Source organism: Carcharhinus amblyrhynchos, chromosome 9 (genome assembly GCF_965287045.1).
Source record: "Carcharhinus amblyrhynchos chromosome 9, sCarAmb.v2.hapA, whole genome shotgun sequence".
Taxonomy (NCBI): domain Eukaryota; kingdom Metazoa; phylum Chordata; class Chondrichthyes; order Carcharhiniformes; family Carcharhinidae; genus Carcharhinus; species Carcharhinus amblyrhynchos.
Window position 1 is genome coordinate 108,865,140 of NC_137332.1, and position 25,425 is coordinate 108,890,564.

The 25,425-nt window shown below is 48.7% G+C and overlaps 1 protein-coding gene across 1 annotated transcript in view; it reads left to right on the plus strand.

Moving 5' to 3' along the window:
• Window positions 1–25,425, plus strand: part of LOC145348686 (uncharacterized) — a 119,989-nt gene that overhangs the window by 14,257 nt on the left and 80,307 nt on the right. Inside the window, exons 2-9 of the mRNA XM_080196844.1 lie at window positions 3,981–4,062; window positions 9,704–9,966; window positions 12,210–12,551; window positions 13,565–13,687; window positions 16,616–16,849; window positions 19,975–20,130; window positions 22,344–22,529; window positions 24,314–24,427. Coding sequence (XP_080052970.1) covers window positions 3,981–4,062; window positions 9,704–9,966; window positions 12,210–12,551; window positions 13,565–13,687; window positions 16,616–16,849; window positions 19,975–20,130; window positions 22,344–22,529; window positions 24,314–24,427 — 1,500 coding nt within the window. The remainder of the gene's footprint in view (window positions 1–3,980; window positions 4,063–9,703; window positions 9,967–12,209; window positions 12,552–13,564; window positions 13,688–16,615; window positions 16,850–19,974; window positions 20,131–22,343; window positions 22,530–24,313; window positions 24,428–25,425) is intronic.

Below are 25,425 nucleotides of genomic sequence, written 5' to 3' on the forward strand. Positions count from 1 at the left end.
CCATACTATTGGAAGATGTGATTGCACTGGAGGGGGTGCAGGGGAGATTCACCAGGATGTTGCCTGGGCTGGAGAATTTCAGCTATGAAGAGAGGATAGTTAGGATGGGGTTGTTTTCCTTGGAGTGGAGAAGGCTGAGGGGGGACCTGATTGAGGTGAACACAATTCTGAGGGATATAGAAAGGGTGGATAAGAAGGAACTTTTCCTCTTAGCAGAAAGATTAATAACCAGGGGGCATTGATTTAAGGTAAGGGGCAGAAGATTGAGAGGGAAATTGAGCAAAAACCTTTTCACCCAGACGGTGGTAGAAATTAGAGACTCGTTGCCTGAAAGGGTGATAGAATTAGAAAGCCTCACAACATTTAAGAAGCATTTAAATGAGCACTTGAAATGCCAAAGCTTCTGAGCAAGTGCTGGAAAATGGGATTAAAATAGTGTTTAATGGCCAGCACAGACGTGGTGGGCCGGAGGGCTCCTTTCTGTAAAACTATAAACCCCTATGACAAATCCATTTCATTAAAGAACAAAAACTGGACAAGATTAACCCATGGTTTACTCAAGAAGTGGAAGATAGTATTAGATTAAAAGAAGAAGGTTTGCAGGAGTAAACTCCTTGACAGAGTTTAGAAGAATGAGAGGGAATCTGAAATTGGTGCACAAACGGGACCAGCGCTGGGGCCTTACAATCCATATTAATGACTTTGACAATTTAGCCAAGATTGTCCAGCCCAAAGTCAACGGAATTTTCCATTCCACCCGCAACGATTCAGTTGTAGGCGGGACAGGAAAATCCTGCTCATAGAAGAGTAATGCGTCTAAGCTAATTAGTGAAACAAAGCTAGGTGGGAATGTGGGCTGTGGGGATGACACAAGGAGACTGCAAAGAGATATTGTCAGGATAAGTGAGTGAGCAACAAGGTGCCGGATGGAGTATGAGGAGGGATAGTGTCAGGATACTTCCTTTTGACATAAGAAAAGTGACTTATTTTTTCCAAAAGGCTTAAAACGAAAGGGTGATGGTCAGAGGAACTTGTGGGTAATTCATAGAATCCCTACAGTGCAGAAGGAAGCCATTCGGCTTATCGGGTCTGTACCAATCACAATCCCACCCCAGACCCTATCCTCAAAAATTTACCCTGCTAATCCCTCTTACATACATATCCCGGGATGTTAAGGGACAGTTTAGCATGGCCAATCCACCGAATCTGCACATTTTTGGATGTGGAAGGGAACCCAGAAGAAATCCATGCAGGCATAGGGGAGAACGTGCAAATTCCACGCAGTCATCCAAGGCCAGAATTGAACCTGGGTCCCTGCTGTTGTGAGACAGCAGTGCTAACCATGCCACTGTGCTGCCCAATGCCACCCTTGCTACAATTATATAGTGTTCTGGTGAGAGCATACCTGGAGTATGGTGTACAGTTTTGATCTCCATATTTAAGGAAGGGTTTACTAACCTTGGGGGCCGAACATAAGTGTTTCACTGGAGTGGTTACTGACTGAGTTGCCTTTTGGTGAGAGGCCAAGGCTATTGGGTCTATGCCCTCTGACATTCAGCAGAACGAGAGGCAATCGCGATGAAACTGTTGGTGGAACTCCCTCTGCAATAGTCATCTTTATCAAGCAAATCCCTCTTCAATGGGGATCCTGATTGAAGTCTCCTTTAAAGAGGCCAATATCACAAAGATCTTCTTTTGAAGGCTTGCTGATTGGGATTACCACCAGATGGTACAAACATTAAAGCTTCTAGTTATATTTAGTGCTGGGGCTGGGGCTTTGATATAGCTGAGAGTATATTGTTTTGAGAGAATTTGATCTCGCAAGTTCATTGACTTACGGTTGCTTGTAATGCAGGTGAACACTAGTTCCCCGTTACCAAGCACCCTTTATTGTGTACCAAGAACGAGAGTGCTCCCATGATTCACAGCTAGGCAGAGCAACACCTCGGGACTGACAGCACCGACAGCACACATTTAAAAGTCTTCCCTAAATGCTTGCTATTGAGCGAACCACTATCTTTACAGTAAGGGTACTCCACAAAATCAATTGTCAATCCCCCCAATGGCCTTTTGTGGCCATCACAACAGTGCTAAGGTTTTAACTCTCAAGTTTTTTTTTAAGTTTGCTTATTAACATCATAAGTAGGCTGACACTAACACTGCAATGAAGTTACTGTGAAAATCCCTGAGTCGTTACACTCCAGCACCTGTTCGGTTGTACTGAGGGAGAATTTAGTACGTCAATACACCTAACCAGCACGTCTTTCGGACTGTGGGAGGAGACCGGAGCACCACGCAGATACAGGGAGAACATGCAGTGACCCAAGTCAGGAATCGCCATGGTGGGATTCAAACTCGGGTTACCAGAACATTAGCTAAGTTTCAGAGCACGGTCTCTGGAACCGCAGTTCTAACCTAATGCAAGCAAGGATGTTAGGGAAGGATGGTCGTGACTTCTTTAATTCATTTTTTAAAAATTATTTGTGGGACATGGGTGTCACAGGCTGGCCAGCATTTATTGCCCATTCCTAGTTGCCTGAGGGTAGTTGAAAGTTAACCACATTGCTGTGGTTACAAGTAGGCCAGACTGGTTAAGGATGGCAGATTTCCTTCCCTAAAGAACATTAGTGGAGCAGATAGACTTTTCCGACAATGGTTTCATGGCCATCAGTAGATTTTTAATAATAGATTAATAATAGATTTTATTCATAATTTATAATAGATTTTTTTAAATACCATCTACTGTGGTGGAATTCAAACCCAGGCCCCCAGAAATTTAGCTGAGCTTCTGGATTAATTGTTCAGTGATAATACCACTAGACCATTGCCTCATTATATTAACCTGCTTCTCTGGATTATTAGCCCAGCAGCAATCCTATTACTCCACCACCTTCCCCAGTGAACCCCCTTCACAATACTGACTCTGATACTAGTATATCTTTGAAATATAAGGAGGCCATTTGTGACAAATATGTATCATCAATTTGTCTGTATAGCATACAAGGAACAATACTTTTCACTGAATACTAATATATGTGAAAATAATTTGATTTTGATTTGATTTGATTTGTTATTGTCACGTATTAGCATACAGTGAAAAGTATTGTTTCTTGCACGCTATACAGGCAAAGCATACCATTCATAGAGAAAAAAACAAGAGAGTGCAGAATGTAGTGTTTCAGTCATAGCTAGGGTGTAGAGAAAGATCAACTTAACGTGAGGTAGGTCCGTTCAAAAGTCTGACAACAGCAAGGAGGAAACTGTCCTTGAGTCGGTTGGGGCTTTTGCATCTTTCTTCCCAACGGAAGAAGGTGGAAGAGAGAATATCCGGCTCCTTAATTATGCTGGCTGCTTTGCCGAGGCAGTGGGAAGTGTAGACAGAGTCAATGGATGGAAGGCTGGTTCGCATGATGGATTGGGCTGCATTCACAACCTTTTGTAATTCCTTGCGGCCTTGGGCAGAGCTGGAGCCATCCCAAGCAGTGATACAACCAGAAAGAATGCTTCCTATGGTGCCTTTGTAAAAGTTGGTGAGAGTTGTAGCTGACATGACAAGTTAGCTTAGTCTTCTGAGGAAGTAGAGGTGTTGGTAGGCTAATAAATCAAATCAAAAAACTTGGGTACACTGAGGGAGAATTTAGCACGGCCAATGCACCTAACCAGCATGTCTTTCGTACTTTGGGAGGAAACCAGAGCATCTGGAGGAAACCTATGCAGACACGGGGAGAGCGTGCAGCGCAGACAGTGACCCCCAGGCCAGGAATTGAACCTGGATCTCTGGTGCTGTAAGGCAGCAGTGCTAACACGGTGAGGGGGGGTGGTTTCAGTGGGTGTTGAATACTGAGAGAGGGAGGAGAGTTTCAGTGGGTGTTGAATATTGGGGAGGTTGTTTCACACAGTTTAACTGTTTGGGGGCTGGTTCAGTTGATGTAGTTGGTTAATCTCATTCCCTGACTCACTTCCTTTCTCTCCATCTCCAGGTTTGAAATGTTTAGATGCCGTGGCTCCTTGTCTTAATGGTGGGAGCTGCCAGTCGCTCAGTAACGGGACCGCAACTTGTCTGTAAGTAAAACAGTGTCACAGTCATGGGAAAAGTGGTTGAATTGAAAGGGTGTCACAGAGGGAGTCGGCACAGTCTGCCTGGGTTTCTTGTATCGGTGCGGGTTCTCCAGTATCTGTGGGGGTGTGAGTTTGTCACTATAGAGAGAAGAACACACTTGAGAAAGATTTACATGCGTATGTTATTAGGGTGTCCATCCGGCCGAAAGCACCCCACTCCCGCTGCGAGAACTCATACATAAAGAGCAACTGTAAAGTTTATTTATTTATTAGTCACAAATCGGCTTACATTAACACTGCAGTGAAATTACTGTGAAAATCCCCTAGTTGCCACACTCCAGCGCCTGTTCAGATACACTGAGGGAGAATTTAGCACGGCCAATGCACCTAACCAGCACATCTCTCAGACTGTGGGAGGAAACCAGAGCACTCGAAGGAAACCCACCCAGACAGGGGGAGAACGTGCAGACTCTGCACAATCACCCAAGCCGGGAATCGAACCCGGGTCCCTGGCGCTGTGAGTCGGCAGTGCTAACCACTTTGCTACCGTACTGCCTGGAAAAGCATTGAGAAAATGTTGTGTGTAAATTTTCAGACAGGCTTTGCCGCTCTGTACTCTTCCCCCTGTTATCCACCAAGCTCCCCGCAGCCATCACCTTGGACCCACCCAATATAACCATTCCTCTTCTCCTCTGTTACCTCAAACCTGCCTCGTTACCCTCGAGCCTGTAACTCTCACCCTCCAATTGCCTATTATCCCCTCTCAGCCGATGCCTGCTACTGTCCCCATGCCCAGCACTGTCCATGATTCCCCCGCTGCACCCCCAACCATTATCTCCCCCATGAGACTGCCTACTACCAGGACATGAGTCTGAACCTGTTACCCGAATGCACCCCGCTTCCTCCCTAGCACTGTGGCTGTTCTGCCTGCTGCCCAGTGCCCTCAGTTACACCCCCAGCGCTCCACCATTGATCAATGCCAACCCTGCCCTTTTGGACCATCCCTCCCCCACCATCTGTGCCTTGAAACATGCCACCACATGCCCCCACCCATCTCTCCACCCCAACCACTCCCACCTGACTACAATCCCCACACTCCCCTCCGTCCAACTCCCAACCCCGCCACTCCGTCCCTCATCCCATACAGGGCCCCGACCCCCAACCTGCAAAACCTTTCCCCTCCTCCCACATCCCTCAGCCTCCACCTCCCCTCCTGGCTCTGCCCCTATGGCGGACTGCCTCCCTCTCACTGCCGACCCCACTTCGCCTTCGTCTACACCCCACCAGCCAACCACTGAATATCGGTCATTCATAAGTCCATAAGACGAAGGAGAAGGATTGGGCCACTCGGCCCATCGAGTCTGCTCCTCCATTCAATCACGGCTCGTCTTCAATCTCCTGCCTTTTCCCCAAAACCCCTAATCGCCTTATTAGTCAAGAAACTACCTATCTCTGTCTTAAAGGCACCCAATGACCTGACCTCCAAAGTCTTCTGCGGCAAAGAGTTCCACACATTCACCACTCTCTGGCTGAAGAAATTCCTCCTCATCTCTGTTTTAAAGGATCGTCCCTTTAGTCTGAGGTTGTGCCCTCTGGTTCTAGTTTTTCCTACCAGTGGAAACATCCTCTCCACGTCCACTCTATCCAGGCCTCACAGTATCCTGTAAGTTTCAATAAGAACCCCCTCATCCTTCTAAATTCCAATGAGTACGGACCCAGAGTCCTCAACCATTCCACATATGATCGAGGAGGAGAAACTCACTGCCTACACACTCCAAATCCTCAAGCTTCTGGCTCGCTGGCTGCACGCCACTTAACACGGAGCTATAAATCTGGGAGCTGACTGATTGACAATGTAACTGAGAAGGGGAACTTCATTCTGGTGAGCTGAATTATCAATGAGCTTGAGTGATATAAAAACGAAGAAACATAGACGGTAGAAAGAGGAGGAAGCCATTCCCTGGCAGTGCAGCACTCCCTCAGTACTGACCCTCTGACAGTGCAGCACTCCCTCAGTACTGACCCTCTGACAGTGCAGCACTCCCTCACTACTGACTCTCTGACAGTGCGGCACTCCCTCAGTATTGACCCTCTGACAGTGCAGCACTCCCTCAGTACTGACCCTCTGACAGTGCAGCACTCCCTCAGTACTGACCCTCTGACAGTGCAGCACTCCCTCAGTACTGACTCTCTGACAGTGCGGCACTCCCTCAGTACTGACCCTCTGACAGTGCAGCACTCCCTCAGTACTGACCCTCTGACAGTGCAGCACTCCCTCAGTACTGACCCTCTGACAGTGCAGCACTCCCTCAGTACTGACCCTCTGACAGTGCGGCACTCCCTCAGTACTGACCCTCTGACAGTGCAGCACACCCTCAGTTCTGACCCTCTGACTGTGCAGCACTCCTTCAGCACTGACCCCTGACAGTTCAGCACTCCCTCAGTACTGTCCCTCTGACAGTGCAGCACTCCCTCAGTACTGTCCCTCTGACAGTGCAGCACTCCCTCAGTACTGACCCTCTGACAGTGTGGCACTCCCTCAGTACTGACCCTCTGAAAGTGCGGCACTCCCTCAGCACTGACCCTCTGACAGTGCAGCACTCCCTCAGTACTGACCCTCTGACAGTGTGGCACTCCCTCAGTACTGACCCTCTGACAGTGCGGCACTCCCTCAGCACTGACCCTCTGACAGTGCAGCACTCCCTCAGCACTGCCCCTCTGACAGTGCGGCACTCCCTCAGCACTGACCCTCTGACAGTGCGGCGATCCCTCAGCACTGACCCTTTGACAGTGCAGCACTCCCTCAGTACTGACCCTCTAACAGTGCAGCACTCCCTCAGTACTGACCCTCTGACAGTGTGGCACTCCCTCAGTACTGACCCTCTGACAGTGCGGCACTCCCTCAGCACTGACCCTCTGACAGTGCGGCGATCCCTCAGCACTGACCCTCTGACAGTGCGGCGATCCCTCAGCACTGACCCTCTGACAGTGCGGCGATCCCTCAGCACTGACCCTCTGACAGTGCGGCGATCCCTCAGCACTGACCCTTTGACAGTATGGGGAAGGGAGTGATTTGGGTGGCATGTGATGCCTTCTGCTCTTGAACAGCTTCACCAGGCTGATAGCAGAATTGTCCCGGTGGATAAATAGGGAAATGGGTGAGGGATAGGGAGGGAGGGCTACAGTGATGGGTTGGCACTGTTAGGATAGGGATAGGGAGGGCAGAGACAGGATTGGTTTCTGCTCCGTACCTTTGAGTGTTTGTGTCCAGCACTGTGGCGTAAAGAGGAATGTGCAGTGGCTCTGTTCCAGCGATCGTTTCCAACAGCTCCTTATCTGGATTGTCGATCGGTGCCTCTGGCAGTGTGACATAAATCATTACGTCCAACAATTCCTTTGAAACTGGCTCCAGTGTTTGTGGGGAACTGGTAAATACGAAACATCTGAGAGGTCAGGACAGCCCAGTGCGTTGATCGAAATGTCCTTTGATAACCTCTTCCAAACACGTTTCCCTGTGTCCTGGAACTCTCTCTGCTCGATGGCACAGTGGTTAGCAGTGCCAGGGACCTGGGTTCGCTTCCTGGCTCGGGCCACTGTCTCTGCGGAGTGTACACGTTCTCCCTGTCTCTATGTGGGTTTCCTCTGGTTTCTTCCCACAGTCTGAATGATGTGCTGGTTAGGCTCATTGGCCATGCCAAATTCTCCCTCAATGTACCCGAACAGGCACTGGAGTGTAGCGACTAGGGGATTTTCACAGTAACCTCATTGCAGTGTTAATGTCAACCTACTTGTCACGAATAAATAAACTTCAGACTTTTAGACTGGTCACCCAGTCAGTGCCATTCATATTTCCTGGAAAAGTAGAATCCAGAAAGTGGCCATTTGGCCCATCTCCACTGAGTCTCTAAAAGAGCAGGCCCTCACATCCACCCTATCTCCATGACCCCACATATTCACCATGGCTAATCCCCCTAGTCTGCGCATTTTGGGACACTAAGAGGCAAGTTAGCATGGCCAATCCACCTAACCAGTATGTCTTTTGGACTGTGGGAGGAAACCGGAGCGCCCGGAGGAAACCCATGCAGACACGGGGAGAACGTGCAAACTCCACAGAGACAGTGACCCGAGCCGGGAGTCGAACCTGGGTTCCTCTCGGCTGTGAGGCAGTAGTACTAACCACTGCGCCACTGTGCTGCCCAATTAAAAAGAAATGTAATGTGTGGCATGAGAGAGCAACACTCCCTCAGCACTGAAGAGTCAGCCTTGTTTTGTATTCAAGCTCCAGAACGTTTCATTGACTGGTGGATTGCTTACAGCCAGCCAAATCGGAACTGGAGCAGCAATCGCCCTCGTGCCACACCCTGCCTTTATTCTGCACACTTAAAAAACTTAGATAACAATCCAATTTTCTTTTGAACGTCAGGAGTGAACCTACCTCCTCCAAGCACTCAGGCATAGCATGGAAAACATGCGGTTCTATGGAGATAGAGTGAGATTGTTGTCGATTCACTGGGTCGAATGGCCTTATTCTATACTGTAGGGATTCTATCTATCTGCCTACTTCCAGATCCTAGCCACACACTGCATGAAAAGAGCTTTCCTTATGTCTGCATTGCTTCCTTTGCCCCTAATCCTCCACCCTTCCAGTGTTGGGAACACTTAGGGGTGGCACAGTGGCACAGTGGTTGGCACTGCTGCCTCACTGAGCCAGGGATCTGGGTTCGATTCCTGGCTTGGGGCACTCTCTATGCCGAGTCTGCAAGTTCTCCCCCATGTCTGTGTGGGTTTTCTCCAGCTGCCCCGGTTTCCTCCCACAGTCTGAAAGATGTGCCAGTGAGGTGCATTGACAATGTTAAATTCTCCCTCAGTGTACCCCAGGTGAGATATTAAGGGGTTAACATCACATGCAGCTAAGGACTTTTGACTTGATTTCAAAATGACAAGCTTAAGACATCTGTGGTTAATGAATTTATCCTTTAACAGTTCTCTTTCTTTCAATATGACTATATTATGACCTTAAATATGGTTAACCTAGCTAGAACAAAGGGGGTCTTGAAATTAGCTATATTGTATCAGATTGCATGTGATCATAAGGATTGTAAAAGCTACATAACGGTGGGACTGTCCATTATTCAGTGCACCTTTGCTATCTGATTCCCAGCACTGGGTGAAAGTTACATAGAAAAGTTTTGCCAGCTTGCATATGTAAGAGGAACAAAGAACTTTTGAAGTGGACGGTGGTTTGTGTTTGCCTTTGTATCAAGGACGAAAGAGTCTCGCGAGAAACGAACTTAACACAGAAGTGTGGCAACTACGGGATTTTCACAGTAACTTCATTGCTGAGTTAGTGCAAGCCTACTTGTGGCACTAATAAAAAAATCCTTTCTCTATCTGCTTCCCCTTGATTTTCAAATAGCTTCCCCAAATCTCCTCTAGACTTTCTTTTCCCCAAGATAAACAGCCCCAGTTTCTCCAATCTATCTACTTTAGACATGGAAGTGATGATAATGCTGTCCTTTCCCCAAACCATGGCTGATGCCCTCTGCTATTCCCAGTGCTTTGTCTCCCGTGATATCCATACTGGGCCGCGGCGATGTTAGCTTGATACCTTTCTGTTTTGACAGCAACCTTGCTTCCTCCCCAGCTGTGCGCCGCACTACGCCGGAGACCGCTGCCAGCACCTGAACCCCTGCTCCAGCGCGCCCTGCCTGCACGGCGCCACATGCGAGACCCTCCCCCGAAATGGCTCCCTCGTCGCCTCCTGCTCCTGTCCGCCTGGCCAGACGGGCAGATGGTGCGAGACGTCTCTCCGCGGCGGCTGTCCAATGAAGGCCTGTCTGAACGGAGGGAAGTGCGAGGTGCTCCCCGGCCATGGCTACAGATGCAAGTGTGTGCATGGCTGGACAGGTAAGGCTGTTCCCAATTACCATCCAATGACCATCCGACTGGGGGTAGGGGGTCAGATTGCGCGAAGGGCGATCAGCCTGGTGTAATAAATGTTGGCCACTTGACCAAGATAATGGACGGGGAAGGGAACCCACAACTCTGAAGCGGCATCTTGCAAAGAGGAGTTGATGACCGAATCCCAACAGCACAGAAGGAGGACATTCGGCCCATTTGGATCTGCGCTGTATCCATGAATGTGCAGGTTAGCAATGCTAAATTGCCCCTTAGTGTCCAAAGATGTGCAGGTTAGATGGATTGGCTGTGCTAAGTTGCTCCTTAGTATCCAAAGATGTGCAGGTTAGGTAGATTGACCATGCTAAATTGCCCCCTAGTATCCAAAGATGTGCAGCTTAGGTAGATTGGCCATGCTAAATTGCCCCTTAGTGTCCAATGATGTGGAGGTTCGGGTGGATTGGCCATGCTAGATTGCCCCTTAGTGTCCACGGATGTGCAGGTTAGTTGGATTGGCCATGCTAAATTGCCTCTTAATGTCCACAGATGTGCAGGTTAGATGGATTGGCCATGCTAAATTGCCCCTTAGTGTCCACAGATGTGCAGGTTAGATGGATTGGCCATGCTAAATTGCCCCTTAGTGTCCACTGATGTGCAGGTTAGGTGGATTGGTCATGGCAACTTATCCCTTACAGCGCGATCTTACTGGTTATTCATGTCGCGCTCCCACTGCAGCAAAGTCAGACAATTTGCCATACAACCAAATTTCCGTTTGCTGCGTCAGGATGGGATAAGATTCTGGCCTTTGTAACCTTAGATATGTAGATTAGTGGGGTAAATGTATGGTGTTAAGGGGATAAGGCGGCCGGAGAGGGCCTGGGTGAGATGCCCTGTTAGCGAGGTGGTGTTAGCATGATGGGCCGAATTGCTTACTTCTGCACTGTAAGGACTGAATGATTAATTTAACGTGGCCAATTCACCTAAGCCATACATGTTTTGAGTGTGTGAGGAAACTGGAGGAAACGCACGCAGATATGGAGAGAGTGTGCAAACTCAGCACAGATTTGGGAGGTGCTGTCTAAGGAGGCTTGGTGAGTTGCTGCAGTGCATCGTGTAGATGGTACGCACTGCTACCACTGTGCTTCGGTGATGGACGGGGTGAAGGTTTGTGGATAATGCCAAATCACACAGTTCTGGATGGTGTTGAACACTTTGAGTGTTGTTGGAGCTGCACTCAGCCAGACAAGGGGAGAGCATTCCATCACACTCCTGACTTGTAGATGGTGGACCAGTGTTGAGGAATCGGGAGGTGAGTCTCTCGCTGTAGACCTTCATAGGATCCCTACAGTGCAGAAGAAGGCCATTCGACCCATCTAGTCTGCACCAACAACAATCCCACCCAGACCCTAACCCTGTAATCCCACATATTTACCCGACTAATCCCTCTAACCAGCACATCCCAGGTCACTGTGGGGCAATTTAGCATGGCCAATCCACCTAACCTACACATCGTTGGACACTAAGGGGCAATTTAGAAAGGCTCACCCACCTAACTCACACATCTTTGGACTGTGGGAGAAAACTGGAGCACCCAGAGGAGACCTGCACAGACACAGGGAGAATATGCAGACTCCACAAGGACAGTGACCCAAACCGGGAATCAAACCCGGATTCCTGGAGCTGTGAGGCAGCAGTGCTAACCACTGTGCCACTGTGCTACCCAGCCTCATACCCGCCCTTGTAGCCACAGTATCTATGCATCTGATCCAGTTCAGTTCCTGGTCAGTGGTAACCTCCAGGATGTTAGTGGGTGGGGGGTATTCAGCAATGGTAATTGACATTAAACCTCAAAGGGAGGCAGTTAGATTCTCTTTCTTGCTGTTGGTGGATGTTTCAAATAAGGGTGGCATGGTAGCACAGTGGTTAGCACTGCTGCCTCCCAGTGCCAGGGACCCGGGTTCGATTCCCTGTTCGGGTCATTGTCTGTGTGGAGTATGCACATTCTCCCCGTGTCTGTGCGGGTTTCCTCCCACAGTCCAAAGATGTGCAGGTTAGGTTGATTGGCCATGCTAAATTGTCCCGGGTTGGCAGGTTAGAGGGATTAGTGGGGTAAATGTGGGGTTGTGGGGATAGGGCCTGGGTGGGATTGTGGTCAGTGCAGGCTTGATAGGCTGAATGGCCTTCTCCTGTAGTGTAGGATTCTATGGTTTCTAAGACCAAGCTCACTGACGTTTTGTTATTTTGCCCTGCAGGCCCTCAGTGCCAGCTGCCAGACCTGTGCACTGCCAACCCCTGTACCAATGGCGGGAGGTGCACCAGCACCAAGGGGCACTTCACCTGCCAGTGCGACCCGGGTTTCGAGGGCCAGGTGTGCGAGAACGACGTGGACGAGTGCAGCTCGAGCTTGGGAACGCCCTGTCGAAACCGAGCCACCTGTATCAATGTGCCTGGCTCCTACATCTGCTCCTGCCCACCGGCCTACACTGGCACCAACTGCGAGATCCCCTCCACCTCCTGCTTCCTGTCATCCTGCCAGAACGGAGGCACGTGCGTTCCGAGAGATGGTGTGATGTATCAGTGTGACTGCCTCCCGGGTAAGGCCCTGTCCGCTGTCAATAAGTTTATTTGTTAGTGTCACAAGTAGGCTTACATTAACACTGCAATGAAGTTACTGTGAAATTCCCTCGTCACCACAATCTGGTGCCTATTCAGGTACACTAAGGGAGAATTTAGCATGGCCAATGCACCTAACCAGCATGTCTTTCAGACTGTTCGAGGAAACTGGAGAAAAACCATGCAGACACGGGGAGAATGTGCAGACTCCACACAGACAGTGACCCAACCCGGGAATCGAACCTGGTCCCTGGCGCTGTGAGATAGCAGTGCTAACCACTGTGCGACTGTGCTGACCTCATTTTGGCCGCAGAAGAATCTTAACTTGACATGTAATGCCGCCCTGTACATTGTTGGGGCTATACTGGCACATTTTGTTTAAAGTTTAGTTATTAATGTCACAAGTAGGCTTACATTAACACTGCAATGAAGTTACTGTGAGAATCCCACACTCTGGCACCTGTTCGGGTACACTGAGGGAGAATTTAGCGCGGCCAATGCACCCTAAGCAGCGCGTCTTATGGACTCGTGGGAGGAAATTGGAGGAAACCCACGCAGTATAGGTATTGGGATACAGTGAAAAGTGTGCAAAAAACAGTACATTTCACTGTATACCATGTGACAATAATAAACAAATCAAAGTCAGACACAGGGAGAACGTGCAGACTCCACACAGACAGTGACTCGAGCCGGGAATCAAACTCAGGTCCCTGGCGCTGAGAGGCAGCAGTGCTAACCACTGTGCCACCTGATTATGCAACATTCCTCCCCTGTATCAGTCAGTCTGCATCATGCAGTCAAGGTCTGGATTGGAACTAAGCCCAAGAGCGTCCGACTCTGGGATGGGACTGCTGCACACCGCACCGCCCCCAGCTCCCCTCCTCCCCCGCTCATATTGGGGCAAGAGAATCAAATGGAGGGAAAATGGGCAGTTGAGGGAACAATGTCACACCATTGTCTTTCTCTCATGCTTTTGGTGTCTGTTTCCTTGCAGCTTTTACCGGTCGGTTTTGCGAAGTGAATATCGATGACTGTAAGGGTCACCGCTGTCGGAACGGAGGGACCTGTGTGGATCGTGTCAGTACTTATGATTGCAAATGTCCCCCAGCATGGACTGGTAATAAACCCTGTACCGCTCAAATGTCCTTAACACACAGCTCAGGGAGTTTTTAACACTCATTCCCCCCGCGTCCCACCACCCCACCTGGCACCACTCCCCCCACATCCCACCCCACCGCCAACCCTCACCCCGCTTCCCACTCCTCAACACTGCTTCAAATAAATGTTCGTAGTTCAAGGGGTCACTGGGTCAAAGGTCACTGTGAGCCCAAGGACTGACGGGCAAGATCATTTGATAGGGCAAGGTCATTCTGAGTTCACGGGGTCAGTGGAGCACGGTCAGGTTGACGTCACGGTCATAGCAAGTTCAAGGATTGACAGAGTAAGGTCGCAGTAAATTCAGAAACTGGGAGGGTAATGTCATGGTGAGTTCAGAGGTTCACAGGGTAAGGTCAGGGTGAGTTCAGAGGTTCACAGAGTAAGATCATGGTGAATTCAGGGGTGACAGTTTAGGATCACAGTGAGTTCAGGGAAGAAAGGATAAGGTCATGGTGAGTTCAGGGGTGAAAGGATGAGATCAGGTTGAGTTCGGGGTGAAAGGATAAGGACAGGGTGAGTTCAGCGGTGACAGTTTAGTGTCAGGGTGAGTTCAGGGGTGACAGTTTAGTGTCAGGGTGAGTTCAGGGGTGACAGTTTAGTGTCAGGGTGAGTTCAGGGGTGACAGTTTAGGGTCAGGGTGAGTTCAGGGATGACAGTTTGGGGTCAGGGTGAGTTCAGGGATGACAGTTTAATGTCAGGGTGAGTTCAGGGGTGACAGTTTAGTGTCAGGGTGAGTTCAGGGGTGACAGTTTAGTGTCAGGGTGAGTTCAGGGATGACAGTTTAGTGTCAGGGTGAGTTCAGGGGTGACAGTTTAGTGTCAGGGTGAGTTCAGGGGTGACAGTTTAATGTCAGGGTGAGTTCAGGGGTGACAGTTTAATGTCAGGGTGAGTTCAGGGGTGACAGTTTAGTGTCAGGGTGAGTTCAGGGATGACAGTTTGGGGTCAGGGTGAGTTCAGGGATGACAGTTTAAGGTTACGGTGAGTTCAGGGGTGACAGTTTAGTGTCAGGGTGAGTTCAGGGGTGACAGTTTAGTGTCAGGGTGAGTTCAGGGGTGACAGTTTAGTGTCAGGGTGAGTTCAGGGATGACAGTTTAGTGTCAGGGTGAGTTCAGGGGTGACAGTTTAGTGTCAGGGTGAGTTCAGGGGTGACAGTTTAGTGTCAGGGTGAGTTCAGGGGTGACAGTTTAGTGTCAGGGTGAGTTCAGGGGTGACAGTTTAGTGTCAGGGTGAGTTCAGGGGTGACAGTTTAGTGTCAGGGTGAGTTCAGGGGTGACAGTTTAGTGTCAGGGTGAGTTCAGGGATGACAGTTTAGTGTCAGGGTGAGTTCAGGGGTGACAGTTTAGTGTCAGGGTGAGTTCAGGGGTGACAGTTTAGTGTCAGGGTGAGTTCAGGGATGACAGTTTAGGGTCAGGGTGAGTTCAGGGATGACAGTTTGGGGTCAGGGTGAGTTCAGGGGTGACAGTTTGGGGGCAGGGTGAGTTCAGGAGTGGCAGTTTGGGGTCAGGGTGAGTTCAGGGGTGACAGTTTAAGGTTACGGTGAGTTCAGGGGTGACAGTTTGGGGGCAGGGTGAGTTCGGGGTGACAGTTTGGGGACAGGGTGAGTTCAGGGGTGACAGTTTAAGGTTACGGTGAGTTCAGGGGTGACAGTTTGGGGGCAGGGTGAGTTCAGGGGTGACAGTTTAGTGTCAGAGTGAGTTCAGGGGTGGCAGTTTAGGGTTAGGGTGAGTTCAGGGGTGACAGTTTAGGGTCAGGGTGAGTTCAGGGATGACAGTTTAAGGTTACGGTGAGTTCAGGGCTGACAGTTTAGTGTCAGGGTGAGTTCAGGGGTGACTATTTATTGTCAGGGTGAGTTCAGGGGTGACAGTTTAGGGTCAGGGTGAGTTCAGGGGTGACAGTTTAGTGTCAGGGTGAGTTCAGGGATGACAGTTTAGTGTCAGGGTGAGTTCAGGGGTGACAGTTTGGGGTCAGGGTGAGTTCAGGGGTGACAGTTTAGTGTCAGGGTGAGTTCAGGGATGACAGTTTAGTGTCAGGGTGAGTTCAGGGGTGACAGTTTAGTGTCAGGGTGAGTTCAGGGATGACAGTTTAGTGTCAGGGTGAGTTCAGGGGTGACAGTTTAGTGTCAGGGTGAGTTCAGGGGTGACAGTTTAGTGTCAGGGTGAGTTCAGGGGTGACAGTTTAGTGTCAGGGTGAGTTCAGGGGTGACAGTTTAGTGTCAGGGTGAGTTCAGGGGTGACAGTTTGGGGGCAGGGTGAGTTCAGGGGTGACAGTTTAAGGTTACGTTGAGTTCAGGGGTGGCAGTTTAGGGCTAGGGTGAGTTCAGGGGTGACAAGATAGGGCCACAGTTTGTTCAAGCTTTCATATAATCCTACAATCCCTGCCCTGAAAAAGGCCATTCAGCCCATCAAGTCTGCACCAACCACAAGCCCATCAAGTCTGCACTGACCAAAAGCCCATCCAGGCCCTATTCCCATAACCCCACATATTTACCTTGCTAATCCCCCTGACACTTGGGTCAATTTAGCAAAGCCAATAGAGCTAACCAGCATGCCTTTCGGACTGTGGGAGGAAACTGGAGCACCCGGAGGAAACCCACATAGACATAGGGAGAGCGTGCAGACTCCACACAGATAGTGACCCAAGCCGGGAATTAAACTCTGGCACTGTGTGGCAGCAGTGCTGCCCACGATTGGCAGGATAATTCCACAGTGGGATCAGTGGTTGGGAGAGACGTTTACAGTGAATTCAGGGGTGTCCGTGAGGCAAACATTCTTTAGCAATAACAGCCAGAGTGTAGCTGCTGATGAAGTAAATACTAATCCCTAAGGAGGGCAGGTACCTTGTTGGCCATTTACTGTGAGCTGTTGTGTCTTCGCTGGTTGTGTTACAGGCCAGTACTGCACTGAGGACGTGGATGAGTGCCAACTCCAGCCCAACCTATGCCAGAACGGGGGCACCTGTACCAACACTGACGGTGCCTACAACTGCATCTGCGTCAATGGCTGGTCTGGTCAAGACTGTAGGGAGAACATCAATGACTGTACGGAGACCTCCTGCGCACATGGTGCCACATGCCATGACAAGGTGGCAAACTTTGTGTGTGAGTGCCCACCAGGTAAAAAAGGTAAGGGTGCTTCAGCTTCTCCTTTGTAAGGGGAGGGGATCTTGGAAATTGTGGTGCATTGTGGGGCATGTCCTCCAAATAGTTAATGGAGAGGTGTAAGGGATCTACCTCAGTCCATTTCGGTGGTCAAAGCAGTTTGAGTTGACAGGACATCTTAACCGTGGAAAATCCACCAGCCAACATCACCATGAACACTGGGATTTGACTTGATTTATTATTGTCACATCTATTGGGATGTATCACAGCTTGGTATGATTCATGCCTCGACCAAGACTGCAAGAAATTACAAAAGGTCGTGAGTGAAGCCCAAAGAACAAAGAAAATTACAGGAACAGGCCCTTCGGCCCTCCAAGCCTGCACCGACCATGCTGCCTGACTTAACTAAAATCCCTTACCCTTCCAGGGACTATATCGCTCTATTCCCATCCTATTCATGTACTTGTCAAGACGCCCTTTAAAAGTTATTACTGTATCCGCTTCCACTACCTCTCCCGGCAACGAGTTCCAGGCACCCACTACTGTCTGTGTAAAAAATTTGCCTCGTACATCTCCTTTAAACCTTGCTCCTCGTACCTTAAACCTTTGTCCCCTAGTAATTGACTCTTCCACCCTGGGAAAAAGCTTCTGACTATCCAATCTGTCCATGCCTCTCATTAACTTGTACACTTCTATCAAGTCTCCCCTCAATCCCCATCACTTCAATGAGAACAAACCAAGTTTCTCCAACCTCTTCTCATAGCTAATGCCCTCCATACCAGGCGACATCCTGGTAAATCTTTTCTGTACCCTCTCCAATGCCTCCACATCCTTCTGGTAGTGTGGCGACCAGAATTGAACACTATATTCCAAGTGCCCAGTCCATCACACAAACTAGCTTCCCACCCATTGACTTAGTCTACACTTTCCGGTGCCTTGGAAAAGCAGTCAGCATAATCAAGGACCCCATGCACCCTGGACATTCTGTCTAGCATCTTCTTCTGTCAGGAAAAAGATACAAAAGTCTGAGGTCACGTACACCGACTCCAGAGCATTTCTTCCCGGCAGCCATCAGGCCTTTGAATGGACCTACCTTATATTAAGTTGATCTTTCTCTGCACCCTAGCCATGACTGTAGCACTGCATTCTGCACTGTCTCCTTTCCTTCTCCCATTTGCACTCTGGTTTCCTCCACATCCTCCAGTTTCCTCCCACAGTCCAAAGACGTGTGGGTTAGGTGGATTGACAATGCAAAATTGGCCTTAGTGTCAGGGGACGAACTAGGGTGAGTGCATGGGGATGGTGCCTGGGTGGGATTGTGGTCAGTGCAGACTTGATGGGCCAAATGGCCTCCTTCTACACTGTAGGATTCTATGATTTGGTGATACTCTGTGAACAGTATGCTTTGTCTGTATAACACACAAGAAACAATTTTTTGCTGCATCCGAATTGCATGTGACAATAATAAATCAAATCCAATCAATGAATGACTTTTTAAACTGTAGCTAATATCAGAAATGCAACTGCGAATTCTGTGCACAGCAAGATCCCACAGATGATCATGATCCGACTACCCGCTTTATTTTATTTTGCGATGTTAAGTGAGGGTTATACCGAGGTCAGGACATTGGGGATAAATTCCCTGCTCTACTTTAAAACAGTGTCGTGGGATCTTGTGGACCTCTGACAGTGCAGCACTCCTTTGGTACTGCACTGAGTGTCAATGGGGAATTTAGTGCTTAGGCTTGCAGAGTGTGACTTCAACTCACTTTGATTTTGATTTGATTTATTATTGTCATGTGTTGGAACATAGTGAAACACTGTTTCTTGCACTATACAGACAAAGCATACCATTCACAGAGTACATAGTGTTATAGTAATAGGTTTTTTTTATACATTTGTGGGACATGGACATCGCTAGCTGGCCAGCATTAATTGCCCTTTCCAAGTTGCACTTGTATTGACTGGATTGCTTGGCTATTTCAAAGGGCAGTTGAGAGTCTGTGACTCTGGAGTCACATTAAGGTCAGCAGATTTCCTTCCCAAAAGGACATTAGTGAACAAAATGGGTTTTTCTGACAATTGACAATGGTTCCACAGTCATCAGTGGATTCTTAATTCCCAGGTTTTTTTTAGTGAATTCAAATTCCACCTACAGCTATGGCAGGATTTGAACTTGGGTCCCCAGTACGTCAGCTGAGTTTCTGGATTAGTAATGTAGTAATAATACCACTAGGCCATCACCCTCCCCATGTAGAGAAAAATGAACTTAAAATATAGTGGGTCCATTCAAAACTCTGACAGCAGCAGGGAAGAAGCTGTTCTGGAGTCGGTTGATACATGACCTTAGACTTTTGTACCTTTTTCCCGACAGAAGAAGGTGGAAGAGAGAATGCCTGGGGTGTGTGGGGTCCTTCTGACTGCAAGACATGAGAGCAATAGACTGAGCCTCAGTGAGAGAGAGAGTGAGGTTGAATGTTACAGTGAATGAACAACTCCAGGATCGTTGTGTTGTGTGTGACCATCACAGTGACAAACAAACTCACTAGGCCAAGGTCTTTTTCTTCACCCGATGTCCCTTTCCACCTTTACATCCTAGGAATAAGAACCTGTGGGGAATGTGTGGGAGACAGGGTCATCAAAGGCTTTTCATGGGCGGCACGGTGATTAGCACTGCTGCCTCACAACAGCATGGCCCCAGGTCAATCCCAGCCCCGGGTGACTGTCTGTGTGGTGTTTGCACATTCTTTTTGTGTCTGCCTGGGTTTCCTCCAGGTGCTCCGATTTCCTCCCACACTCCAAAGATGTGCAAGTTAGGTTGATTGGCCATGCTAAATTGATTCTAATATCAAGGGGATTAGCAGGATAAATGCATGGGGTTGCGTGGCAGGGCCTAGGGTGGGATTGTGGTCAGTACAGATTTGATGGGCCAAATGGCCACATTCTGCATGGTAAGGATTCTGAGTCTATTCTATGATTGTAAATTATTCCATCTTCCCTTTCCTTCCTCTCCTTTCTTCCTCCTCACCTTCTTATTTGCCTTCGTTCCTTCCCTCCTATGTGCCCTCCCTCAACCTGCCCCCCCCTCACCCCTTCAATGCTCCGCCTCGGTGCTGGGTGACCACATTTGTCGTTTCACACCCCCTCAGGTCTGTTCTGCCAACTGGACGATCCGTGTGTCAGTAACCCCTGCCACGAGAATGCCGTCTGCGAGATGAACCCGCTCACGGGACAAGCCATGTGCCAGTGCCCCATGGGCTTCACGGGACTTTCGTGCAGGCAGGACATCGATGAGTGCTCGATGGGTGAGTCTGGCTGGGGCAGTAACTGAGTCGCGGGGCTCTCCTGATCGCAGGTACCTCCGCCACCCCTTACAGCCTCCCTCTCGGTCTGATCTCAATGCAGGCCAACAGTTAATGTTAGGATGCAGAGGCTGATCCCCTTGTGAGAAGCCATGCTGAATTCCCCAACGAGGAATACCTTGCTCTGTAATCTGTTAAAAGTGTTTGGGGAGGTATTAACTGTTCATTAATGTTTCAAGGTTCATTAACAGAAAGACCTGACATTCACTTTAAGTGAATAAGGAACAAATTATTTATTTAACCAACTGCGAACTTTATCTAAACAAGCAACGTATCAATTAAATTACTGGAATGCTGTTCAAATAAATACAAGGATCATTCATTACCAAACAAAAAATAGTCAGTCTTAAAAAAAAATACAAACAGGTTTTATAGCTTTGAAAAAAGTTTTGGAGTTCTTCTGGTGATTCTGCTATTTGTAAGCTCTTTCTGATTTGGTACCCCTTTGCTCAATAGATGGAGAGTTCTCTTAAAAGATAGTTTAAACTGGCAGGAAGCTGTTCTTGCCCTCTCCTAGTGTTTAGAGGTGGCAGCTCTTCAGTTGAACTGAACTGAACTACAGGCAGACAGTTGAGTTCCTCTTTATAACTCTGATAACCTATCCATTTTCCTACACTGGGATTGGCTTGATTGTCAACAACAGCAAATTCAAATTTGATAGGTTCCTAATAGCTGAGTGTCTTCTTTAAACTGATAGGCTGTCAAAATTCAAAAACCTCTGACCAAGGCAACCCTGATGTTTGATCCTGGTTACGAATTTTGCAGTCTATGTACCCTGTGTGCCAGCATTTTAAACATCCAACCACTGACACAAGAACAGATTTGAAAGGGACCACACTTCACAAACTTAACTTCACAACAATACAAGTAACTAAATTTATCGAACGACAGTGCAGCACTCCTTCAGTACTGATTCCCTGACAGTGCAGCACTCCCTCAGTACTGACCCCCTGACAATGCGGCAATCCCTCAGTGCTGACCCTCTGACAGTGCGGCAATCCCTCAGCACTGACCGTCTGACAGTGCAACACTCCCTCAGTACTGACCCTTTGACAGAGCAGCACTCCCTCTGTACTGACCCTCTGACAGTGTAGCACTCCCTCAGTACTGACCCTCTGACAGTGCAGCACTCCCTCAGCACTGACCCTCTGACAGTGCAGCAATCCCTCAGCACTGACCCTCTGACAGTGCAGCACTCCCTCAGTACTGACCCTCTGACAGTGTAGCACTCCCTCAGTACTGACCCTCTGACAGTGCAGCACCCCCTCAGAACTGAGCCTTTGACAGTGCAGCACTCCCTCAGTACTGACCCTCTGACAGTGCGGCACTCCCTCAGCACTGACCCTCTGACAGTGCTGCACTCCCTCAGTACTGACCCTCTGACAGTGCGGCACTCCCTCAGTACTGACTCTTTGACAGTGCAGCACTCCCTCAGCACTGACCCTCTGACAGTGCAGCACTCCCTCAGTACTGTCCCTCCAGCAGTGCACGGTATAACGTTACTTCGGTACAGTTCTCCCAACAGAATAGCACTCATGTAGTATTATCTTTCTGACAGTGTATCACTCCTTCAGTACTGTCCCTCCAACATTGTATCACTCTTTAATAATGTCGCTCCAGCAGTGTATCACTCCTACAGGACTGCCCCTCCAACATTGTATCACTCTTTAATAATGTCGCTCCAGCAGTGTATCACTCCTACAGTACTGTCCCTCCAACATTGTATCACTCTTTAATAATGTCGCTCCAGCAGTGTATCACTCCTACAGTACTGTCCTTCCACTGTAATCTTTCAGAATGGCACTAGGAGCATCATTTTAGGTTACTTGTCCAAGTTACTGGAATAAGTCTCGAAGGTAAAACCTTTCACATCAGGGGTAAAGTCCTATCCACTGAGGCACAATGGGCACATATGTGATAAGTTGGCAGCTGGTCTGAATATCACACACTTCCCTGTAACAGGACACTGTATTTATCATGTTCTGATGGCCAGATTCAGAATGGTATAAATCTGGGTGCCTAAACGCTCTGTAATCAGTACCGAGACCCTACACGAGGGGAGACATCCACTATCACGGCCTATGTCACTCCTCCCTCCCCCTCAGCGGCACTTCTAGCAAAAGCTAACGCTGCTTTTCCGGAATCTTCCCCGGCAGATGCCAATCCGTGTGAGCTGAACGGCCGCTGCGAGAACAACGTGGGCTCCTTCGAGTGCCGCTGCCTGGCGGGATACACGGGGGCCCGCTGTGAACTGGACATCAATGAATGCCGATCGAATCCCTGTCGGAATGAGGCCACGTGCCTGGATCAGATCGGAGAGTTCAAGTGTATCTGCATGGCAGGTAAGCTCAGGGTCTGAACGAGAGGAAGCTTGAAAGGGGGTTATTAAATTTTGTGTTTATGACGGGATTTTGCTCTAACTGTAATACTGAAGAGGAGGGGATAAACATTGTTTAAGTGACATTCAAGATTCATCCAATCAGCTATCAAAGAGTCTGCTTGTTATCCAATTGGCTCAGAGATGGGCCAATGGCTGGAGGGTGATTGGATGGGAGGTCATGTGATTGAGGCCTTCAGGATTAGGCCTGGCTGTGGTTGTCAATCCCAGCGCAGAGCTGGGAATGCCCTGCAGCCATTTTAGAGATTATTTCATGGTATGTGGGCATTTGTTGTCCGTCCCCCATTGTCTTTGAACTGAGTGGTTTTCCTCAGCTGCTTCAGAGGGCAGCTAAGATTCAACCACATTGCTGTGGATCTGGCATAACATAACGGGTAAGGGAGGCAGATTTAAGGGTGGCACAGTGGTTAGCACTGCTGCTTCACAGACCCAGGGACCCAGGTTCGATTCCAGACTCAATTCACTTTCTGTGTGGTGTTTGCACATTGTCCCCGTGTCTGCATGGGTTTCCTCCGGATGCTGAGGTTTCCTCCCATACTCCAGAGGTGTGTGGGTTAGGTTGATTGGCCATGCTAAATTGCCCCTTAGTGTCAGGGAGTTAGTAGGGTAAATAAGTGGGATCATGGGAATAAGGCCTGGGTGTGATTGTTATCTGTGCTGACTCAATGGGCCAAATGGCCTCTTTCTGTACTGTAGGAATTCTATGATTCTATGATTTCCTTCCCTAAAGGATATCGGTGAACTAGATGGGTTTTTAGTAACAATCATAGAAATATAAAGGCAGGATTTGGCCATTCAGCCCTTCGAGCTTGCTCCAACATTCATTTTGATCCTGGCTGGTCATCAAATTCAATATCCTGATTTCCCTCTCCTTTCCCCCATATCCCTTGATCCCCAAGAGCTATATCTAATTTCTTCTTGAAATTACACAACATTTTGGTCTCAACTACTTCCTGTGGTAGTGAATTCCACACATTCACCACCCTCTGGGTGAAGCAATTTCTGCTTACCTCAGTTTATCCTCAAACCATGTCCCCTAGTTCTGACTCCCTCCCAACATCGGGGACATTCTTTCTGAATATATCCTGTGTAATCATAGAATCATAGAATCCCTACACTACAGAAAGAAGCCATTTGGTCCATCGAGTCTGTACTGACCACAGTCGCACCAGGCCCTATCCCCATAACCCACACACATTTACCCTGCCATTCTCCCTAACACGAAGAGGCAATTTAGCATGGCCAATCAAAGTAAGCCGCGCATCTTTGGACTCTGGGAGAAAACTGGAGCACCCGGAGGAAACCCATGCAGACACGGGGAGAATGTGCAATCTTCACACAGACAGTGACCCGAGGCTGGGAATTGAACCTTGGACCCTGGTGCTAACCACCATGCCACCGCGCCAGCCCAATCAGTTATTGTTGTCATGGTCACCATGACTGAGACTAGTGTGACATTCTAAAACATAGAACATAGAACCCTACAGTGCGGAAACCGGCCCTTCGGCCCATCGGGTCTGCACCGAACACAATCCCACCCAGGCCCTATCCCCATACCCCTACACATTTACCCACTAATCCCAGGACACTAAGGGGCAATTTTAGCATGGCCAATCAACCCAACCCACACATCTTTCTGCTGAGCATTAGGCTGGGCCTCTGGATTACAATTAGCACAGTGCCATCATCTCTGCCCTCCCCCATTAACCTTGCCTCCTCTTCCCTCAGGCTATGAAGGCCTGTTCTGCGAGATCAACAGTGATGAATGCCAGAGTAAACCCTGTTTGAACAATGGCGTGTGCCAGGACCTGGTGAATGGTGTGCACTGCCAATGCCCTCCAGGTAAGGAATGTGGGACATTGGGCAACAGAATCGGACCGATTAAAGGATGGAGGGTTCGATTTATTATTGTCACATGTATTAGTATACAGTGAAAAGTATTGTTTGTTGCGCGCTATACATCAGGAAGGAAATGAGAGAGTGCAGAATGTAGTGTTACGGTCATAGTTAGCATTTCAAGAAAGATCTACTTAATACGAGGTATGTCCATTCAAAAGTCTGACAGCAGCAGGAGAGAAGCTGTTCTTGAGTAGGTTGGCACGTGTCCTCAGATTTTTGTATCTTTTGTCCGACAGAAGAAGGTGGAAGAGAGTCTGTCCGGGGTGCATGATCTCCTTAATTATGCTGGCTGCTTTTCCGAGGCAGCGGGAAGTCTAGACAGAGTAAATGGACAGAAGGCTGGTTTGCATGATGGATTGGGCTTTGTTCACAACCCTTTGTAGTTCCTTGCAGTTTTGGTCGGAGCAGGAGCCATACCAAGCTGTGATACAACCAGAAAGAGTGCTTTCTATGGTGCATCTGTAGTGGACATGCCAAATTTCCTTAGTCTCTTGACAAAGTAGAGGCATTGACGGGCTTTCTTAACTATAGCGCCAGTATGGAGGGACCAGGACAGGTTGTTGGTGATCTAGACACCTAAAAACTTGAAGCTCTCGACACTTTCTACCTTGCCCGCATTGATGTAGACACAGGCATGTTCTTCACATCTCCTGAAATCGATGACTATCTCCCTTTTGTTGACATTGAGGAGGAGATTATTGTCGTTGCATCAGTTTACCAGATTCTGTATCTCTTTCCTATACTCTGTCTCGTCATTGTTTGAGATCCGACCCACTATAGCAGTGTCATCAGCAAAGTTGAAAATGGAGTTGGAGGGGAATTTGGCCATACAATGATGAGTGTGTAAAGAACATAGTAAGGGAGAATGAGTGAACTCACATTCCTGCATGGAGCCTTCGCAGAATGACACAAAATACCTCACAGCTAATGACATATACTTA